Raw genomic sequence first — 22,219 nt, forward strand, 5'->3', positions numbered from 1 at the left:
TCTGGGATTCTGTGAGTCCGTGACAGACCCTTGGAACGGGGAACACTTGCTTTAACGCGATCCCGCAGAGCCGGCGCCTCACAGCACCCCAGCGAAGCCACGACCGCTTTTTAACCAGCTCCCACAACACGGCGCCGCGAGCGGGCCCAACTACGAGAAAGGTCAGAAAACCTGACCGAGCGCACTGCAAGCTGCGGCCGGGGCGGGTGCGCAGAGGCCCTGCGGTGCAGAACTCGGGCTTTGGGCCCGCTCGGGGCCTGCGCCCGGCCGCTCCCGCCGTGAGGGGCGGGCGGGCGGCGGGCGCGGGCGCGGGCGGGGCCGCGGCGGGAGGAGCCGCCCCTGCCCTGCGCAGGCGCCGCCCCCGCGGCGGCCGCTCGTGCCCCGACTTCCTGAGGGCGGGCGGGCCGAACATGGCGCCGGGCCGCTGGCGCCGGGGGCGGCGGCTCCTCGGCGCTCTGCTTCTTATAGCGCTGCTGGGTCCCGCCACCTGCTTTTCTTCCGCCTTCTACAGCCCCGGCGAGCCGCGGAGCAGCGTACGAGTGCTGTGCGGCTCCAACTGGAGCCTGGTGTTGCAGGGCCAGTGGATGTTGGAGTTGTGAGTAGCGGCCGCTTTCCCGCCCGCCTCGGAGGCAGCGTGGCCGGGGGGGCGAGGGGGGGTTCCCTGCGAGGAGTTCCCGGCGAAGGGCGGGCATGGCCGGTGACTCCGGCCCCGCTGTGGGGAGAAGGGGCCGGGCCGGACTTCCAGCCCCGCGGAGGGGCCGCGCAGCTTCCGCAGCCCGGCGGTGTCTGCCCGGGGACGGCGTGAGGGAGGCGGCGGGCGGTGCCCGCGGTGCCCCCTGCCCGCCCTCAGCCGGCGGGCACACCCTGGTCTCTGCAGGGATGGCCGGACAGAAGGAGCTGCTCCACAGGTTCCCGTCCTGTGTGGGCACAGAGTGCCCAAGGTTAAACGGGTTACTCCAGACAGAGGGGAATGAGGGATATGGAATGAAGGACGTGGAGGTGTCGGAGCGAGCCTAGAGCAGGCCACCAAGTTGATCAGAGGAGTGGAATAGCGCTCTCCTTTGAGGAAAGGTTGGGAGAATTGGGGTTGTTCACCCTGGAAAAAAGAAGGCTTTGAATAACCTAACTGGGCCCTTCACCTGAAGGTAATTTACAGGGAAGATGAGGAAAGACTATTTACACGAGCGTGTCACTACAGACCAAGGGGGAGTGCCTTCAAACTGACAGATAATTGGGTTAAATTAGCTATTGGGGAAGAAATTATTTACTGTGGGGATGGCGAGGCCTGGCACAGGTTGCCCAGAAAAACTGTGGGTGCCCATCCCTGGAAGTATTTGAGGCCAGGTTGAATGGGGCATGGAGCAACCTGGCCTAGAGAAAGGTGTTCCTACCAGAGAAAGGTGTTCCTGCCCGTGGCATGGGGTTGGCCCTGTATGGTCTTCAGGGTCCCCTTCCAACCCAGACCATTCAGTGAGTCTGTAAAGCAGCTGTCCCTTGGGTTCTCATCTGAGTGTCCAAGGTTAAGTGGGTCACTCTGGGAATAGTGTCCAGCACTGCTCCTTGCTCTGCTCCCACACCAGAGGCTGGTGCTGGGTTCTGTGAGCTCCAAGAGGGCTGAATTCGGCAGGGAATATTTAGCAGGAGCAGGCTTCCAAAGGAATATTACATAATATATCCCAGCCTTGACTTGAGCTCAGAGCTCTCATTCAAGGGAGATGCATCAAATTTCATTAGCTTCTGACTGACTGTACTGTAGTGGTGGCTTTGCTTGTGACATGACACAGTTCTTGAAATGCATGTGACTCTACTTTTGGTAGAACCTCGCTCACCTGCTTGTATTTAGAAGGGGGGGAAAGGAGTTTGAAGGGTTTTTTTTTTTAAGACAGCAGTGAATAAAAAAGTAGTTTAAGTAGGCAGTACAGCCACGTGGTACCTGTGGGCCGTGCAGCTTTAAAATAGGATTTTAGTGTGGCATGTGTGCTACTCTGTGCAAGTGCTTGGGTTTAAAACAGTTTGAATATCTGAACTCGTGCTCCCTCCAAAGTACTTAGCTAGCTACTTAAACTTTCGGTTTGCTCTTCAATTTGATTTGTCTCCAGTCTCTTCTTAGCGAGATGGACTATCACCTCCCTTAGGGCTTTAGTGCTCAGGATCCTACTGGACCCTGGTGTTCATCAGTGAATGGGTGGTAATGATATTGAAACAGCTGATAGTCACCCAGGGGTGCCAACTGTTGTGGCTGAGGATTTAGACTAGGCTTTTGTGTCTCACTTCATTTATTGTGATCTAAAAGGTGGAGGAAAAAATACATTTGTTTTCTCCCGCTCCGAGGTTATGTTTTAAATTGAAGTTTTTTTCGCTTGGGACATCTTAGTCCAATGTGGAAGCAATTGTATGAAAGCTGCTGATTCATACACAGGTTGGTAAGTTTTAAGGAGGAAAATTATTTATGGTGACAGAAAGTTTTTATTTCTAAAAGATATTTAAATAACTAGTGGTGTGTGCCTCTTAAGAAGAAAAAAAGAGAGGAACTGACTGAAATTAGAAGTGGTTGGGATAGCAAATGATTAAAATCCTTTGGAAGCCTTTACTCCAGTTGAAAAATCGGTCTTGGAAGTGAGAGGTGATGACAATAGCGATGGTGGCAGAGTTAGCTTTAGTGTTAGCTGGGCATGGTGCATGTTGCTGCATTGCTTAAATCAAACTCTAATTAATTTTATGCAGTGTTTGATGTGTGAAGCATCCTCTGGTCTCCATGCTATTTCCTGTGGTTCATTACTGGTGCTTTTTGCTTTTCTCCTGAGGAGAAACCTTTGTCTTTAATGAGGATGCAAACTCAATACTGCAGGTGTGGAATTAGGGAGAGTTTGAGCTCTAGGGTTGATTTTTTTTTTTAATGTTTTCCAGGCAGAATCTGGTCTGGGTTTTTTTTCCCTATCTGCTTTCCAGGTGAAATCTGACTTGAGTTGCCCCCCATCCCTGCTCCCGGTCCTCACCGTCAAAATATCTATAAGAGAAGGGAGAAAATGGTTTTATTTTGGGAGTGAGGGTGGGGCAGGCAGCACCTTACAGCCAGTGAGTTTTTAGATGGGCAGCAGCTGCGTCTCTCTTGCCTAAATATTCCTGATTTGGCTTGTGGCAGAAACTCCGTGTGAGAATTCTCAGCCCAAGTGGCTTTGGTGAGGAGAACAGCAAAAGCAGACTAATGTGATTCTTGCAGCGGTTTCCATTCTGATGGATTTTTGCTTCTGCTGCTTTTTATCTGGTTTAGAGCTAGTGATCCAGACAGGAGTCCTGCATGTCAGTCCATGGATTCCTTCCATGCTGTCTCAGCCTGGTTGGCAGGACTGCAGTAATGTTTATTAAAACCTCATTTGTTTAAAGAACCTCTTATTTATTTATAAGACTTTTGATTTTTCCGGGCAGTACTTTTTGTAATGCAAATGTTACTATAGCATCTTCATGAAAAAAAAAAAAGAGAATTCATGAGCTGCTCTTTTGAAGTCTCCTGGCCTAGTAGGAACAGGTACAGCTGTTTAATGTCAGTTTTTCTATTTGGGGAAGTGGAAAATCAGTGTGTAATTCCACTTTTTTGTTGTTCCCAGGTGTACAAATAGAGAAACTTTCGTTTGAAGTTACTGGCCTGTGGCATCTGTAGCAGAAATAGGGTTTTTCATCCTTCATCCCTCCTAGCTGAGGTGTGTGTACATGGCTGGATTTTTGTAAATATTTGGTTATTCATAGCTGGAAAAATTGCAGGCCCTGGAAGCACTGCTGCATTTTATTGATAAAAATGTTTTGGAGAAGGTTCTGTATCTGCCAGACATTGCACCATTTTTTTGGGATGTTGTTACTATCACAGCACACAGGTTCGGGCTGGAGTGCTGCGAGTGTGATGCTGGAATGAGCTGTGTTAAAAAGTTTCCCTATTTCCTTATCTCTATTCTGTAGCTGTGAGATTACGATTCATTAATTCGAGGAGTTTTCTTTTTGTCTTTAATACTGTCTGTTTGGAACACAGAAAACTAATTTCTGGTCTGCTTACTTAAAAGTGCATTTTGCATTTGTAAACAAAACTTGTTCCAAGATTGGTTTATCTTAATTTAACATCCTCTTCTTTTTGAAGTAAATTAAAACAAGCAAACAAAAAAAAACCCCAGCTCATCAGTGAACTTGTTGTCTTCGTGCCTCTGGTTACAAAAGAAACTATTTATGCTCTTGGAGCATCTGCAGTACTTGTGCTTGTTCCCACATAGGGTGTTAAATGCTTTGGTTCTCCTTTGCTTCAGCGCGGACTTATTGCTGTGTGTACCTGAAAAAGGATGTCTTCATTGTCCGTTTTAATTCTGGCCAGGTGAAAATCAGGAGACCCGCTAATAGGCACGTTTCCAAGGTTTAATGTACTTAGAGTGTAGGCCCATAGTTTTTATTTTCTCATTGTCATTTATCATTAGACATTGCCCTGTTATTGGCAGCTGATTGCAAGGGTTCAGCCCTCCCAGCAGCGCCTTCTGTCACTGAAGGGTGTCTAGTCTCTTCTTGTTAGTGCCCAGGTTTTTCTTCGTCTGGTTCTTAAAAATACCCAGCAAAACCCAGTAAAAGCCAAAAAGCAGGGGGAATGAAAATCAAGTTATCAAAACTCTGTTTTGGTTTTGAAGCCTCTGCAGCTCTGCTGGCTGGGTCCAGAGGAAGTGGCCAAACATTTTATTTAATAACTGAACACGCAGCTGAGTGCTGTGCAGGGCATTGGCGGAACAAAAACTGCAAAAATGTGAAGCTGAGATACCCTCTGTAGCAGAAACAAAACTAAACAGGTGCTGAAGGGGACATAAAATTATGTAGAATGATGGAACTTAATCAGCTGAAGCTCTAGAATAACTCACTTTTTTTTTCACTGATTGATTTGCTTTCTATTTTGAAAAGTTTCTCCTTTAAAAAAAAAAAAAAATAGGGCTTGTCTGGTTTGGAGGGGTTTGACACACTGCAGGAGGCTCCTTGTCGGCTTCCAGGGCCTGTGTTGTGGGGTAAATGACAGGGACTGACTTCTGTATCTTTGGCTGCCACCTGCTCACTTGACAAGTCATTAAAACCACACAGTTGACCTGGAGCTTTTCTGTTGCTGGCATTACAAAGCTGCCGATCCTGCCTTAAGACCTAGCTGTATTTAGAAACTTTTTTTTTTTTTAAATTTTGTATGTTTGTGAGATCTGTAGCAATAAGAGAAAACTGTTTAAAAGAATAAAAGTAAGAGTTTCATTCTGATACTGCTTTTCCCATTCTCTTGGTAAACAGGACAACATTTCCACTCGCATTTTGATAGCGTTGCCAATATGAACTCCATCGGCAGCTTGGTTTAAGCAAGTTTTACTGTTTTCTGTTTAGCAAATCCTCTCATGCCTGTATCCATGAGCTGTTTTTACTTTTTCTTAGATTCTTGCAACTTGGTGAAATTGCCATTAAAACAAAGTGTGGCATGGTACTCAAGATTACATCTGTTGGTAATGGTGGTGCAAAGGCAGATGAAAAGAGTTAAATGTGCTTGAAAAGGAGTGAAGTGGTGAATTCAGTAGCCAGGCAGGTACAACAAGAGAGATAAGTGGCTTGGAGCTGGAAACTGTGTATCAGTACATCTTAGCAAAGTCCTTCTGTGTTTACTGATCTCCCGGGGGTGACGGGGCTGAATGGCACCTTTGCTCAAACTGGTTTTAACTTGAGTGGGTTTTTTTTTGTATTGCCTCGGTGAAGTTGTCGGTGTTTGAAAGCCAGAGCTTGTTCTTTTATGCTTTAGATCAGAGATAAATAGGAGTCAAAAGCAAAGTCTGTCTGAGAGCGCCAAGCTTTGCTTTTCAATTGCTTTCTTTATGCCTTCTGCAAAAAGCTTTAGGTATTGTAATGGAGTAGGAACAGGAGAAAAAACCTGGATACTTGTAAATAGTGATTTTTGTTCACTGAGGTCAATCGTTGTTGCAGTGATAAATATTTGCAGCCTTATTTATGGGGAGCTGATCATGTGTGAGAGCATTTCAGCTGTAAAACTCCTATGGAAGAGGTCTGGAAGCATCAGGAATGAGGTGTGTGCTGAGGAATGTGCAATACCTGCTTGCAGTGAATAGTTTGGCAGTGTGTCACTTTTAGCTGTGATGGAGATGAGCAAATTGCCTTTTAATGTGTAACAGGCTACTGAAAGCTTTCTTTCCTTAATGGAATGCCCAAGTCTTGATTTAAATTGCACCGGGGTTTGATTTTTGACTTGGAAAGGCCTTGTGTTTTCTTGGCACACGTGTTTGCACTGCACCCTGTGCCCTACAGGTTAATAGAGCTACCCCCTGTTCACAGGGAAGAGAAATGGGAGTGACAGCCCTAAATTCGGTGGTGTTGACAGAGTGCTAATTGTTTCCTGGCCTGTCTGGAATATGGCAGAAGAAATTTGGTTACATCTGCTTTTGCCAGGAATCTGCTCCTGCATTTTGGGACTTGAAAAGTAACAAGGACAAGGTTCCACAGCAGACACGAGGGTATGTTTATCTGCTCCTACAGATTATTTTTTTTCCTATGAATTTAAGAATGGTAGTGGTACCATAACTTCTGTGGAAATACGGATCAGCCACAGTTCTAAAGGATTCATTAGAAGACCCTGTTGAAACCAAGTATTTCCCTCAGGGTGCAGAAAGTTTTTTGAAACTTTTGGTAAAGACTTTCTAAGTGTGAAGTATTTTGCTCTTCAGTAACTTACCTCCCCTTGCACTTACTCTTTCAGTGTTTTAAGACTGAGAAGGAGACACAATAAAGCTTTGGTAATGTCATTTTTTTGTAATTTCCAGGAGGCAGTCATGAATTCTTTGCTGCCTCAAATGCTGCACAACAAATGCAGACATGAAGGCTTCAGGAAAGTGAGGGTGTTGAGGTAAACAGCCGTGGTAACTCTTGCAGAAATCTGATGTCTATTGCAAGTTCTCTCTTGAACATGTGGGGACAGGCTGTTTCCTGGCTGGCAAGAACTGGATGTGTAATTTCAGGAATGTAAAGCAAGTATTTTAATCCTGATTGTCTGTGCCAATGTTCAGCTGGAGCAGCTGGATCTTGGAGCATTATATGGAATTATTGCTATCCCACGTCCAATATTGATACAAAAAATTAGATAGCAGACAACTACAGCTTTTTGTGAAGTTCACTGTTATGTCCTGTCACTGCTAAACTGTGACATGGATAGATTTTCATGCTGGTTTGAACAAAAGGAAATCTTTTCAATCATACAAGTGTTAGTTGTGCATTGTATGTTCCACTTCATTCAGGAGAAATGCTCATGCATGTCAAATGCAAATATAAATTTTGATGGGGGTCGAAATTTCTATTCCAAAATCAGATTGACCAGGATAAAGGATGTACTAATTTTGAAAATCTCATCGTGTGAATTTGAGACATCTAGGGAAGCTGGATTTAGAAAGCAGTCAAACTTCTCTCTTTTATTTTAGATCAACACCAGCTGCATTATCTGATGGATGCTTGCAGTTTCTTACTTATCAGTCAAGCTTCTGTAATAAAATAATCCTGTTTGTAAAGAACAGTATCTGTCAGACTGTTATTAAAAGCCCTCTCTGGGCCAGCAGCACAATGGAGAGCATCGCTGCCTGTGAGACTTTTTTCCAGCATCTTTTGCAAAGATATTGAGGGGCTGTCGCTTGGCAGGATAAGATTGATGTCCTTTTTTCAGGTGCTTTCACACAGAATGATGTTGACTTAAAAAAAGAAAAGATATGGGCTTTCACAGAATCACAAATTTCTAGTACAGTTAAATACAACAAGTATTTTTAATTGGTGTCCTTTTAACTGCAAAGTGACAAGATTCCATTTTTTAAATGCAGCAGTTTATAAACTACCACAAAGCACTCAGGGTAAATTTAATTCTGCCTCTTCTGTGAGACATGACCTGTTTTACATTAAACTTTTTTCATATGAAACATCTGGGGGTGGCTGGGGATATCTCTGTCTGCAGGCAGTACAGAAGTAAGCATTCCTGCTGACAGCCAGGGAACAGGGATTGCTGGTCCCTAGGTCAGGTAGCAGCGGTGCCAGGCAAACCAAAGGAGCAGAGAACCTTGTGAAGGTTCCCAGTGATGGTTTTGTGCTAAGGATTTTGGGCTCTGCCCAGGATGGAATGTGTGTGTATGGTTTGCAATGGATGGGGAGCGTGGTGGCATTTGTGGAGCACTGTGACAAGGAGTGCGTCCCTAGACTCACTGCTTTTGCTGCCAGAAACCTCCATCCCCCGCCAGGTAAATCAGATTAAACCCCATAAAGGTCTCTCCTCATTAGTAAAAGGCTGAGTCTGTGCATGGGCAATGGCCCCAGCTCAGTCTGTACCTCCCAGTCCTGGTTCCCTTGGGTGTGTCTGGCAGAGCAGGGCAAGCTGCACAAGCTTCATGCAGACTTTGGCCACCCAAGGTAGGCTAAAATACAGCAAGGTGGGAAAAGGATTTTATCATCAATGTTATCTGATATTATCCTTTATGTTAGCTGTTCTGTTTCCAGATTGATATTGCCAGTGGTGCGAAATTGGTTTAATTATTCTGATTGAGAGTAAAAAAATCAGCTCTTGAAACGTGCACTCCTGTTTTTCTGAAATGAATCCTGGGTGAAAACAAGACAATAAATACGAGCAGTAGGAATTTGCTGTGTGCTCTTTTTAAGTCTCTAATAACTGCTATCAAAAAGGGCATGTTGTGATGTATGGAGTAGTGGGTTAAGGCAAATGCGATTTTGGGAAGTTCTGAGGTGTGGGAGATCAATACCTAATGTTGGGATGAAGGATACTGCTTCAGTGCGCAGCCTGGCTTCAATAATTCAGGTAGCTGCCATGGAAATGTATTTCATTTCCTATGTAAATAGAGTAAATCACAAGTGGTGAGGAGTTTGGATATGAATTTCTCAAATCTGTGATTTGTTTTGTTTTAATAGCACAGGGAGGAACATAGGGATTGATAAAAAAACCTTTGTCTTATTCAGTAGACTTGATTAAGAAAAATCGTGGGTTTTTTTCCCTTTTTGATTGATGTGTTTATGTTTTCTCTGCACAATAAATCAATTTGAATGTCTTTAAGTGTAGGAGTATTAAAATATTTACCCTGCCTTCCCCCTTCAGTTACGCTCCTTGGTGTCCAGCCTGTCAGCAGATTGAGGAGACCTGGGAGAGCTTTGCGAAGGAGAGCGAACGGCTCGGCATCACCGTTGGAAAAGTGGATGTCACTCAGGAGCCAGGTATAGCGTGGAACAGAGCGTTGTAATAACAGGAATTATTCCACACAAGCACCATTTATTACTTATTTAGGCTTCAAAGTCAGAATAATGTTACCCACAGTTTGTTTCTCCACACAGTTCATATTTCTGAACTGAAGTTTATAAACTCAGTTTGCAAGGATTGAAGAATTGGGAGAGGTGATCTGGTTTAATACTGACTCAAAGGAGGCTTATTCTCTATTTTAATCTTCTTCACTGGAAGCTGTTGCCTGTCTCGTTCCTCCGACCTGTCTGCAGAAGATTCCAGCTCTGTAGCCTCCCGTTAGGAGAATTTCAGGGTGTGGTGGAGCAAGCCTGCTTTAATTAAAGTTGCTAACTGTTTCCAGCATGGTGCTGCTTTATTGACTGGTTTAATTGTGGCAGTGCTTTATATTACAGATGTTATTGCTGTTTCCTGTTGGTGATGCACATATGCAAATATGTTTATAAAAACGCTTTCCTAACTATTCACAGAAGCACGAGTGCAATCTAATGTATTCCTTTGGTGACTCCCTTCAAGGTTTTGAATGTGTCTTTGTACAAGCAGTATTAATATTGTATAAACCTCTGCATCTCCTGGGAATGCTTCATGCTTTTTTGGGCTTTGAGGGGATAAAGAATTTTATCAGCAGTATCAAAAGACTGAAAGATGAGCTGTTAGAAAAAAAAAGGCCAAAATTCACTGATTTTTCTTTGTTTTTGCTTTATAAAGTGTTTGAAAAATGTGTTTATTTTATTAGTTGAAAACATGCTGAACAGATTCTGTATCAAAACTCTTGTCTCAGAATCAGCCATCTAAGTTGACATGAAAATGCCAGCTGTTCTAGACCCTGTGTAGGTTTGTGTCTTGTTAAAAGTACAAGTAAACAAAAAATCTGGTATCAAAAAGCTGCAGATACTAACCATTATATAGTGTAATAAACAGATGAGTTTTAATATCACCTTGTTTAAGTAGATGTAAACTTAGTGCTTGAATTTCTAATGTTGCTGAGAGTCCTGACCCCTAAGAATGGGTACCTTTGGAGTCAAAGGAGTGACCAAATGATGAATTTGTACCAAAGCTCATGTAATAAACCTACAACATCCAGTTCAGCACTGGAAGTGCAGGCACTTCTAAGGAATGCTCAGACTGGAAAACTGACATTTATTACGTATTTGACCTTTGGTGCTGATGTAATTGGGAAGATAGGAGTTTCTATGGAGCTCTCCAAAGTTACTGAGGTATTTTTACTGTGGGCTTTGCCATCAGCCTTTCAGTTGTTTTGTTTAAGTGCTCTGTCTCCTTTCTTGCTTGCACAATGGTACTTTAATTAGTCGTAGTTATGTAACCCCTTCATTGAATTCAAAGTAGTCAAAATGTGTTAAATTAGGGGAAAACCACGAGATTAGTGCGGAGTTACATAAAATTGCACTTCCCAAACGGCAGGAGAAAGTGGCCATTCATGGTGCTAAATTGCAGGCGATGCCTGAAGAATAAATCCACTAGAGTCTTAAATGGCTTCACAGCAGATTTCAGTCTCTTGATGTTCCAGCCTTAAAGTTCTTCCTCTTGCCTTGTCTTCTCCGTTGAAACATTCAGTGTGGGAGAGCAAATAGTGGAGATGCTGCTCGACCCTTAAGTTCTGCTTATTTGTGGTGTCTTTTTTAAGCTCCTGATCACAACGTTTACCTTGTGAATTACAGCAAGACCTCTTGGACCTTCTGTGTCTTCTTTGAGTAGTTGTTGGCTGAAAGCAGCTGGAGTTTTAGATGACATCTCTGTTCTCTGTACATTTCCAGGGGTGTGCATACGCAAGGGGTTTTTATTTTTGATTAAACCATTAAAGGGTTTTTTAATTTTTGATTAACTCTTGATTTCATAGTGGATGTCAGTTTCTGAATTGCAGATGGAGACAGATGCTTAACTGTAGCAAACTCAAGATTGTATTAAACAGGCACCAAAACAATTTAATGTGTTCTTAAGTTTTGTAGCTGACTCTCATCTGGTTTCACCAATCTAGGGAGGTGCCTTAGATAACCAGCAAACCTCCACCTAAAATGTTGGGGATGCTTAGATGCAGTTCACAACTTTTAGATTTCAGAGTTGCTTCTGAGGTGTTCACTCTAGGGTAGGCCACAGGTGGGAGGCTTTTGCCTTAGTGGCATTTGTAAGAACTTCAGAGAGCCTTTCAGTGTTCCCATGACTTTCTCTGTTCTTAAGCTAATTATGTTCTTTGTGGCTCTCCCCCCAGTTTTCCTTGTGCAGCTGTGCTGTCTGCTTTATTAGTTCTGCTCTTACACTCGTGGGTTTGTTTGCTTTATATCTCCCTGCGCTGGCACAACTTTTAGCTGTTGAAGAAAGTTTTTTATAACCCTGCCTCTCTTAGCAATAAAGGCAGAGAGCTGAAAAGTTGAAGTAAAGAAGCTTTCCTCTCTGGAACTTTAAAGAGCGTTTGCTTTAAATGTCTTCAACCAAAATACCAAATAACAACAACAAAAAACCCATAACCCTTTTTTGCCTATTCCATAGAGGAATTCAAACTGAGGAAAGCGTTACCACTAAAACTTTTAAAAATACCTTGCTTATTTCAGTATGGCTCATCTTTGTCTCTAAAGGCAGAAACCCTCTTGCTACAATACTTTTCCATGGCTAATCCTGTTGCCTAGAGCTGTTTGCTTTATTGAAGGCTGAATAAGGCCTTCATTTCCCAAAAGATTTTCACAGAATTATATAAAAGACAAAGTTAAATAACCATACTCTTTACACTGGTGCTCTGTATGAATTGCAGTCGCTGGCTATAGGAATTCAACCCTTTCTAATGATCTCTGAATGCATCTAATGCTGGCCTGGTCCAAAACTGGTGCAAATACTGAGGAGACAAATCCATTGATGAGGAAGATCACCTCTCAGCAAACATTCTTCAGGCTAAACATTTTCCTTAATTTATAACCAATATTTAGTGTCTGTTACTGTTTGTAGCATATCTGAAGACAAACTGCTAACCTGTATTTACAAAACAACGGTGAGAGTTGTGCAGCCTGCTCTAAAATACAGATATGTAGGTATTTATAGGTAAGTCAGAATGCTGAGAAATTTGAATGTTACTGAACTGTTTGTGTTGTTTTCTTCCCTTTCTAGGCTTGAGTGGTCGTTTCTTTGTCACAACACTTCCTACAATTTACCAGTAAGTGTGTCATACTGGAAGCCGCAGCTGTTGAGTCCTACTTGTCACTTGATTTAATCTGTAACTGAAAAGTAGGGGAAAATGAATGAATAGTGACTTTTGATTTAACCTCAGGTTATTGCAGCTTTGATTGCATGATGAAATCCTCATCTGAGGCTTTTCTGTAGTTTAAGTGACTTTACTAAGTTTCCCTGTTAGGCATACTATTAAAAATGGATCAGGGAAGACATTTGCTGTATCCCTTTTCCAATAAGGTGATGTCATCCTTAAAATACTGAACCCTTTATTAAGTCAAAATATAATGCATCGTGCAGAAATACAAACAAATATGTATATATGTGCACTTTTAATTCTGAGTTGTATCTAGAAATGGTTTGGTTGTTAACCTCACGTGCTTTATGTATTTGCTGTAATGCCAGTGAATATTTAGGAGAAACAGCAGCTTTTGGCAAAGGGCAAAACCCCATGCTGTTTAAAACCTGAGATTTTCCATCATGGATTACAGTTCCTAGATGCTCAACTCTGAGCGAGTGAAATCTATGACGTGTGGGGGGGTTTTGGTTGGGTTTTTTACCCCAGAGTTTGGGGGCTGTCTGTGCTGATGGGGGTTTGTTTTGCAGCGCCAACGATGGAGTGTTCCGCAGATACCGTGGCTCCCGGACCTTGGAAGATCTTCAAGGCTACATCTTAGAGAGGAAATGGGAAGCTGTGGAGCCTGTGGCAGGATGGAAGTCTCCATCTTCTATAATGTAACACTTGGTTTTTGTTAACAAGAACAATGTTTTATATCTCTTTATTTATTAAGGGTCCTGTGTTGACAGTTTGAAGACAAAAGGCCTTTATTCCTCAGGCTTTGCAGAAGCAGTCAGTAGTGACAGCCTGGTTCCCAGCTTCTCACCTATAAAGGCAGCTTATTTTCTGCATTTGCTTTTGTTTGTGCCTTCTAGGGCTTGTTTATGTCATATTTGAGAAGAGGAAAAAATACAGCCATTGAGCATTATGTAAAGTGGTATTTCCAATATCTGCTGAGTCCTGGAATCGAGTGTGTGGTTATGTAGATTATTACTTCATGACTTCTGGCTACTGGGCAGCCTTTAGCTTTAAGGATTTGTTTATTTCTTTACAGGAGAGACTTTTGTCTCCCTTTGGAACAGCAAACAGTGTAGTACTTACAGAATAAGTAAGAATTTGCTTTTAGAGAGAGGGATTTGCTTAGAAATATTGTAGGAAGCTTGCATGACACAAAGGATGAGCCGAAGATGTGAGTGGCCTGCAGTTCATTCTGGCTGAAGCCATTAGGTATAAATTCACATCAAAGATCCCAAGAGGATCCTTATTTCTCATGTGAGAAGGAAGAAGAGCTGTAGGTTGTTTAGGAATGGGGACAGGAGCTACAGGGCTGCTGTGAGCCTGTCCTTCCATTTCCTTGTTTTCCAGGATGCACGGCATGGCAGGGCTGTTCCACTTCTCAGGATGGATCAGGGTAAGTAACTGTGTAGAATCTCCATACTCCCTCTTTATGCTTAGAATAATCATATGTTTACAAGTCAACACATAACTGGGTATTTTTATTTTCCTTTTATGAGAGTTGCATCATATATTACATATGAGAAGGGAGGGAAAGGGGTTTTTTTAGTAATAATTTGTGCATCTGGGGTTCAAACTGGCAACACCACTTGCATGGGAACATGATGAATTTTGATAATAGAGTAATTATCAGAAGTAAAGGAGAAATGCTTAGCTACACTGAAGTGTGCTTTAAAATACTAGAGCATATTTTAGCCTAAAATATTTCAAGATGCTTTCATTTGCAAACTATCCAAGTTTTTCCATGGCATCCAAATACTGCGAATTTTCAGATCGTTTAGTTTCTGGTCAGGAAACATCCTCTTAAAACCTTTGAGTGTCAGTGAGGTTGAGAGATCTGATTGTGGCAAAATATGTTACTATTGTAACATGTACTTCAGAAAAGAAATGGAGTTGAGAGTTGGAATAAGTTTGTATTGCTTCTACTAAGCATCAAACTAACATAGAACGAAGCAGAGCTCTGAGTTGTGTATCTTTAATTCTTTCACTGGATATTATTTACTTTTTATAGCCTTCTGATGTTTCTCTTCCATGGTTGCTCCCAAGTGCTGTTGTCTCTCTATAGTCTCCTTCCTGAAAGATTAACTCTGCTGGGAAGAAACCTCTAATTTGCATTCTACTTTGATGAATATTTTAGGTGTACATTTTCTCACTCCTCCTGCTCCACTCTTTTTGCTTATGCTTTAATAAATAGCAAAAGATGTTCTGACATTTAAAAAGAAGACTCTGGAATTTCCATATTCAAGGTCTTGTAAATGTTGATTGTGGTTTGTTTTGAAGGAGCCATAACTGACTTCCTACTAGCTCGTCTGACTCGATGTGCTGCTTGACTCAGCCAGTTGAATTTGTAGGTTTGAGGAACAGACTAAAGTTTGAAAGAAATCTTAATACTGTATTTGGGTTCTTAGATTTAAATTTAGAAGTGAAATCATTTATTTAGCGTATGCTTAGAGTGTGTGGCTCCTTTTAAGAGCTGAAAAGCTTAAGTGAGAGCTGAATGGCTTAATTTTAGTTAATGAACAGATGCCACATAAAGATGAAGGATGTTGTGATACTTCCCTGCAAGCTCTGAGGCTCCTCATCCATCCATCTGCAGTGAAGGTTGTGTATGGCATCTGCAATGCTGAGTGTCTTAGGGAGTAGGAATTCTGCATCCCCTGCTTAAAAAGCCCCAAGATTTAATGGTGTCAGAAGGGGAAGCCTTCAGGATAAATACTGTTAGATGAAAGGGCTTAATCAGGCAGCAATTTATGTAATGGTGTTGGCAGTAGAAATCCGAAGTGGTTTTAGGTATGAGGTTATTAAGTATCTTGTTCTATTTTCCAGCAAATTCATAACTACCTCACAGGCACTCTTGGAGTTCATGTTTGGATTTCCTATGCCATCTTCATCTTAGCTACCTTACTGATTGGCCTGCTGCTGGGTTTGGTAAGAAAACATTACTTTTTTTCTCAGTTAACTTAGAACTCTTGCTTTGCATGGTCTTGTGAAAAAAAACTTTGCTCATAAGATATACTTAAATATACCTTGCTTTCATAATGTATTACTAAATACTAATATCTGTTCCCTGTGACATCCAGGATGTGTGAGAGTGGATTAAAGCTGTGCCAGGGAGGTTTAGACTGAACATTGGGAAGCAGAGGGTGGTTAAACACTGAGAGGTGGTCAGTGCCTCAGCCCTGTCACTGGTTAACACTTGGACAGTGCCCTCAATACAAATCACGTCACCTTCCTAGGAAATCTTACCAAATTCTTATGAAATGCTTCAATATAGAGTTGTTTAGTCCATCCACTAAAAGGAGTGGTTCTTGTATTGGCCTTTTTGTATCTAAGACTTTTCTGCTTGAGGGTGGAATGTGTGTGGTCAGAGTTGGTTAAGACTCCAACTTTCTAAGAGCACAGGCTTTGTGGAGAGTTTTATTAACCAGAAAGGAATTGGTTTTGCAGGAGTCAACAATGTGAGGGTTCTGCCATACTGTTACTCACAACCAAAGGATGAAAATATTTTTTAAGGCTTTGAAGATTTGGGGGTTTAAGTTCTTTCAGATTAGTTGCCCGTTCCACAAGTGCATTCTGCATCTGCAAGGACAGTTCAAACAGTTCTGCTGTAACTGGTTGAACCTGCTGCTAAGTCACTGTTCCTTGTAGGAAGTGTGGAAGTTGTTTCTGGGATATGGATCTCTGCCCTTCAGCCCAAATATTAGTGAAATAGAGAAAAATTTTGTCAGTGAATTTCTCAGTAGTACTGGGAAGTGATTTCAATGCAGCTGAAATTTGAATTTAAGCAAAACCATGTTTTTATATTTGATGTGCGTACAGAATTGTTGTGTACAAGCAAATGTTTTAGATTATTCAATTTCAACAGCTGTATCTTTCTAGATGGTAGATTTTCACCAAATGAGAGCAAAACAAGTTAGTATAACCAGTGAATGTCATGTTTTAAAAGAAACTTCTTACTCCTTCACTAAAAAAAATTCCCAAACTGAAAAAGTGTGAAAAAATGTGAAGTTAAACTCCCAGCTCTTTCCAAAAAGCGTTTCAATGATTGAAATATATTTCTTTGACATGATGTCAGCTCTGTCTTTTTCTTTGCACTATTCTTAGTGTGTGACAGTGAAGCACAGATGTCTTCCTTGCGTTTTGAGTGTCCGTGTTCTGCGCTGGGCTGGTTAAATATTGAGCACAAAAGGTGGAACACACATCTCTGTTGGGGAGCCAGGGATAGGAATGGAATAACATCCCAAAACGCAGGAGATCTTGACCAAGATGTTTTTCATAAATTTTCAGAAAGTAAAAATTCTCAACTGTGTTCTGAGCTGTTCTTCAGCTGCGAGCAGTGTCAGTACTGAATAAATTTAGGAAAGTAGGAGGCAGAAAATGGGTAGTAGAAAGCAGGGAATGCTGGTTAGCACATACTGAGAAAGCACTTTTTTTCATGTTTTTATTTAGCTCTTATCTCTGAGCAAGATAATATAACTCTAAATTTTATTGTGTATATCTGTCTAAAAAGGAGGAGTGCAGGGACTTTTGCAGTTGCCAATAAATGCTGGTTTTATTATTGCTAATAAGCACTTTTTTCCTTTCCACAGATCCTGGTTTTGATTTCAGACTGCCTCTGCCCAGCTAAGTCAAAATACAGAGCTGAAACACCTGGTAAGAACTCTAACAGGGCCAGAAGCTGTGGTTTAAAATGTAAGTTTGTAGGAGGAAGGGCAATACACTGTTCAGGTATTAAGTGTGAGCCAGTAATCCAGGAGCCAAGTAAAATTGGTTTGTCTTTGGTCTGTAACTCAGTGGAATAAAATGACAGTCTAGCTGTGCCTGATATTCAAGGAAAATAAATGGAAGTAGAGGAGAAATCTGCTGAAGACATACTGAAATAACTGAAAAATAAGGAAAAGTTTTCAGTCACAGAACCACAGAATGGTTCAGGTTGGAAGGGACTTTAAGGATCACCTGGTTCCAATCCCAGATGGAATAGTAATCCTAATCAATTCTAATGTTCATCCGTACTTCAGAGTATGTCCGTGGTGATGCTACTTTAAAAGGCTTTGTTGTGAGACTCAGCCTAACTGCGGTCTCTGCTTTGTTTAGAAGAAGCGATTACCAAGGAGAACGCGGAGAATGCGGCGCTGGAAGAGCCGGAGGAGGCTGCAGAGCTTTCTGCTGACGATGTGGAAGAGGCTGCTGATGTGAAAGATCTCTCAGATGGAGAAGATGCAGCAAATTCGAGTGCTGATGAGTCGGAGGAGGATTTAGCGCTTGGAAAAGAATCAGGGGAAGAAGAGGTGGAAGACTTAAGTGAGCAGCCTTTAGCTGAATCAGAGACTGAAAGCACAGTGAGGCAGCGGAAAAGTCAGGGGGCTGAGAAGGAACTATAGTTTTCCCAGTGGTGTATCTTGTACACTTGGACCAAAGAAGTGTCAGACCCCTTCAGGGTCTGAAGCTGGAGCTTACACTTGATTTGTCGTTGGTGTTTACGCAAAGCTCTGCTCTGCCAGCAGGCTCCTCTTTTTTTAAGCTTAGTACTTGCTTACTTTCTTTGATAAGCACATTTGCTGTGTGTTGTGTGACCTTAGCCGTGACAATCAAAATCAGTGTCTTATCTGTTCTGTGTCCTCTCAGAGAAATAGGGGGTGTCAGCCTCAGTTCACCAGCTCTGAAAGGATCACTGTGTGTGTGTCCCTCTAAGGACTGACCTAGGCAGGGTCAGGACTTCTAACTCCAGGGTAGCTTGGCAGGACTGTGACTATTCTGTCTGAATGTTGATTGTTCCCAAATGGCACAGAAGCACAGAGACGATTCACTAGTGAAAGGAGGCACTTTACTGGTCTTCTATCAGAAATGTTGTGTACCATGGGTTTGTTTTTATCACTTTCAACTGAATCACCTTTCTCTTCCATTTCTATTTGTGTTTGTTTTGGAAGTTGATCCTGCAGCTCACCCTGAGATGTGTTAGTTTTTGGTGATGCAGAGGCTGTGCAGCTTGAGTTGTTTGACCCAAACAAGGAGTTGGAGTAATTAAAAACCTCAGGCAGAAGGAGAGTGGCAGCTAAATGTTTAAAATGTGTTGAATTATTTTGGTTGGGGGGAAATTTTGCCAAAGCGCAACTATTTTTTTTTTTTCTTTTGGTAATTTCTTCCCATCAGGAGATTGTGGCAGGAAATGTTCAGTTTGGAGTCAGTAAGTTGTATTTTTTTGCCAGTACAAGTTTGTCATGCACAGTGCAGTCCTTTTCCAACTCAGAGTGCTTTTGGCAGAACTCAAGCTGCTTTAGTGACATTAAGAGGCACTTAGGATTTTACCTTTGATCACTTTTCTACTTTTGGAATCATCATGTTGGGAAAAGAGAGGGCGAACAGGTGAGTAGTGGCGAGAAGCTTTGGGTTTTGCTATCAGAATAAACACGCGTGCGTTGGACTGTGTAAAGTGAAAACGGCTCGTCAGGTAGACAGCATTAGATGTGCTCAGACTTGGGTCATTAAACATATCAGTGTGTCACTCCTTTGGGTTAATATATGTCTTGTGTGGTAAGGAGTACCCTCAGTGAGATCCTGTACGTTCCTGCTTTGTTGATGTATGGCCATGAACGTAAGACGTGTCCTAATCTTGATATTATTTTTTAAATATATATATATGTTGCATAAACCTTGCTAACATGCATGAATTTCATCTTGTTCTTCGAGAACGAAGAGTAGTCAGAGATATGATCATCTCTCATTAGAAGAGAAGTTTCAACTGCAAAATGCTGGTTTCCTTTGAGACTAGTAGGGCAAATTTGTGTTGAAAGCTGTTTTGTTGTTGTTATTTTTTAATGCTCATAAAGAATATATTTGCCAAGAAAGCTCAGCTCTCTCATCTATGTCCTGTCACATGTTTTCAAACCACGTGGTAGAAACCTTGCATTTGTCTGTAGAGCTGCTCAAAGAAGAAAATTACGCTGCATACCCTGAAACTGAAATTTCTTAAGGCCTGCTCCCAGTCTGGAGTTTCAGTTCCGTATAGTGGGCACCTCTAAATGTGCTTTCACACAGGTGAAAACATGGACTTGATAATATCTGTACATTGCACTGTCTTGAGAACAGTTTGTGATGTTTGGGTGTTGTCCCGTGTAACTGAGCAGTTGTAAAGCTGGCAGCCGCAGAGCTCAGCAGTAGGTGAGGCACACAGCAGCCTTTTAAAAGCTACACTTTTATCTGCAGAAATCAAGAAACCTTTGTGGCCACTAGATTGTGAAGAGAAGAAGTGTGCACTTCGAAGACAAAAAAGGTGTTCTCGCAAGAGCTGGATTTCCCTGCGCTGTCTTTGGATTTCACAAGCAAACAAACCCATGAATGGCACTTTGTCCTAAAAGGCCTTTTGTGAGATGCTGTGGGAGAGATCAGAACCTCCTTTGTGGGGTGTGTCTGAATTCTCTGCTCACATTTCCTCTGCTGTTGCATGTCACAGTTGGGTTTGGATTATTTAAACCAAAGATATGGAGTGTTTTCCATCATGATAGACTGAACTGTAAGGTCATTGATGAGTGGGGATTAAATAAGCAGGCAGCAGGTGACAGCAGCATGGATCTGGTTTCTGAATCTAGAAATGAGCTTGGTCAGGCTTCTAAGGGTTCTTGAACATAGGGTGGATGTTGTTTCTGTGTTTTCATGAATAAAGTAGGGAATATTGATGCTGACTGGGATTTGACCAGTCAAATATATATTTGACATGTATTGATGTTCCTTATTACAAAGATCACTGAATTGTGATTAAGTCTTTCCTTAGAAAAGGTGATACTGTGCAACCATTGATCTCCAACTTAATTTTGCATTTGCAGGGAAATTACTGTAGTGTGATACTGGAGATACTCAGTTTTGACTAATGTTTATTTGGGAAACAGCGAGCAGCAAACACTAAAGGCTAAAATTAGCTGTGCAGTAGAAGTGTCGTGCTAATATACCTTCCAGGATCATTTTTTTTTCCACTAAAACACACTTTAATTGAATCATGTGAGTAGTGCTAATTAGACTATCACAATAGTTTTAAACTTGGTGTGTTTCCAAAACATCAGGATCAACTTTTTGTGCAATCTGGGTGTACTGTTACTTCTGGTCTACTAGGATGAATCATGAAGAAATGGAACTTGTTCTTGTAACCTCAGTATAGACAAAAGGGCCTTGGAGAAGCTGCTGCTGGCACTGTTCAAAATGTTTTGATGAAGGACAGGGCCTTAAGGCTTGTGATCTAGAGCTGCGTGTCAAAATTAATTTAAGATTGTTGAGAAGCAATTTAACTATCAATTGGGCTGCATGCCACTGGAGTGGGAACGCTTAACAGCAAGTCACGGAAAAAATCTGGCAGGTTCCTTCTTCAAGAGGCTGGAAGTCCATGCAGCATTCCAAACCTGTCCTTGGGATTTGTGTGAAGCTTGTATGTGTGTCTTGGAATGCACTGTATCTACTGCCCCTTTGGGGGTGGCATGTGTTAGGTGGATTTTCTTCCTGGAAATGTTACACAGGGTTGTCTGTTATGTGGAAGTGTTGCAAATTTATACTTAGGCGTATTTTTACTGAAATGCCACATAAAATTTTGTATTTATGACCTGCCTGGAGTCATTTTCATTTCCTCAGTGCAGAGTTGGCTCATCTGTGTCGTTAACAAAAGGCTTTTTTGTTGGTTTGTTTTTTTAATAATGATTATCTTCCAGTTAATCATAGAGGTTGTGACTTGTGAAGATTCTGTAAAATCTTTAAAAGAAACCTGGACATCAGTGAATTCCTTCCTTTTGGAGGGTTTTCCTGGAGGAACCCAGGGCTCTCAAAGGTTCAGAATGGAGCTGGGCAGAACAACATAACCAAACCCTTAAAGGCTTCACCTCCACACGAGGCAGTTCTTTCCCCTCCCTGAGAAATCCCAAACTCTGCCAAAGCTGTGCTGACTCCCTCTGGGATTTGGAGGCCAGCAAGAAATGTTCAAACCTAAATGATCCATCCTCAGGTTGTGCCAGGCAGTGCTGCAGGAATAGGCTGTAGGGGCAGCTGTGCCAGAAGGAGAAGGGACTGCCAGGAACCCTCCTTGTGACCTCCTTGGATGGTGAGCAGCTGCTGGATTTGGCACCTGGATTCGTTCTGCTCAGGTGAGTTACTGGAGCTGCCTCTCCCTGTGAAGGGAGCAGCTGCAGGGCCTGGGCCGTTTGCCACTCACTTCAGTTTTCTTCTCTTCCACTGCGTTCATTTCCGGATGCAAAGCGGAATTTGGGACGGTATCAAATGAAGCCTTGTGAGCGTTTTGTTTGCTGTTTCATCAGCTGCTGCTTGTTCTCTTTCCTGATGTGAGAATATGAAATGTTCTCCATGAAAACAGCATGTGGAATACCACAGGCAAAATCAGCAGGTTTTCATCAGGTACAAGCAATCAGACAGATCCAAGCTCTAGTTTTACAGGGGAAATATTGAAGATGCTCTCTGGTGGCTGAACTAAAGTGGTAGAAAAACTTGATTTTTCTCTTGGGAACTGGACCAGTAGTAAGTCCCAGCTCTGGGAATGCAGCTGCCCAGTAGTGTGTGCTGTCATTCCCTTCCCTACTGGGGAGTACATTGTGTTTTACTCCAGTGAGCACTGTGGTGATTGCTTAGTTTTAAGCAAATACCAAATACCTTCATTCCTCTCCCATTAGAAAAACACCTAAAACTCTCTGCTTTTACTTTCACTT

The 22,219-nt window shown here is 42.2% G+C and overlaps 1 protein-coding gene across 1 annotated transcript; it reads left to right on the top strand.

Annotated features, from left to right (window-relative positions):
• Window positions 1-382: 382 nt before the first annotated feature.
• Window positions 383-21,110, top strand: LOC120750876 (thioredoxin-related transmembrane protein 4). The gene is made up of 8 exons (XM_040059956.2): window positions 383-595; window positions 9,140-9,255; window positions 12,392-12,437; window positions 13,058-13,186; window positions 13,875-13,920; window positions 15,351-15,452; window positions 17,114-17,177; window positions 17,619-21,110. Exons 1-8 carry the CDS (start codon window positions 411-413, stop codon window positions 17,903-17,905), a joined length of 975 nt encoding a protein of 324 aa, XP_039915890.1. The 5' UTR covers window positions 383-410; the 3' UTR covers window positions 17,906-21,110.
• The last annotated feature ends 1,109 nt before the right edge of the window (window positions 21,111-22,219 follow it).

This window comes from Hirundo rustica, chromosome 3, assembly GCF_015227805.2.
Source record: "Hirundo rustica isolate bHirRus1 chromosome 3, bHirRus1.pri.v3, whole genome shotgun sequence".
Taxonomy (NCBI): Eukaryota; Metazoa; Chordata; class Aves; order Passeriformes; family Hirundinidae; genus Hirundo; species Hirundo rustica.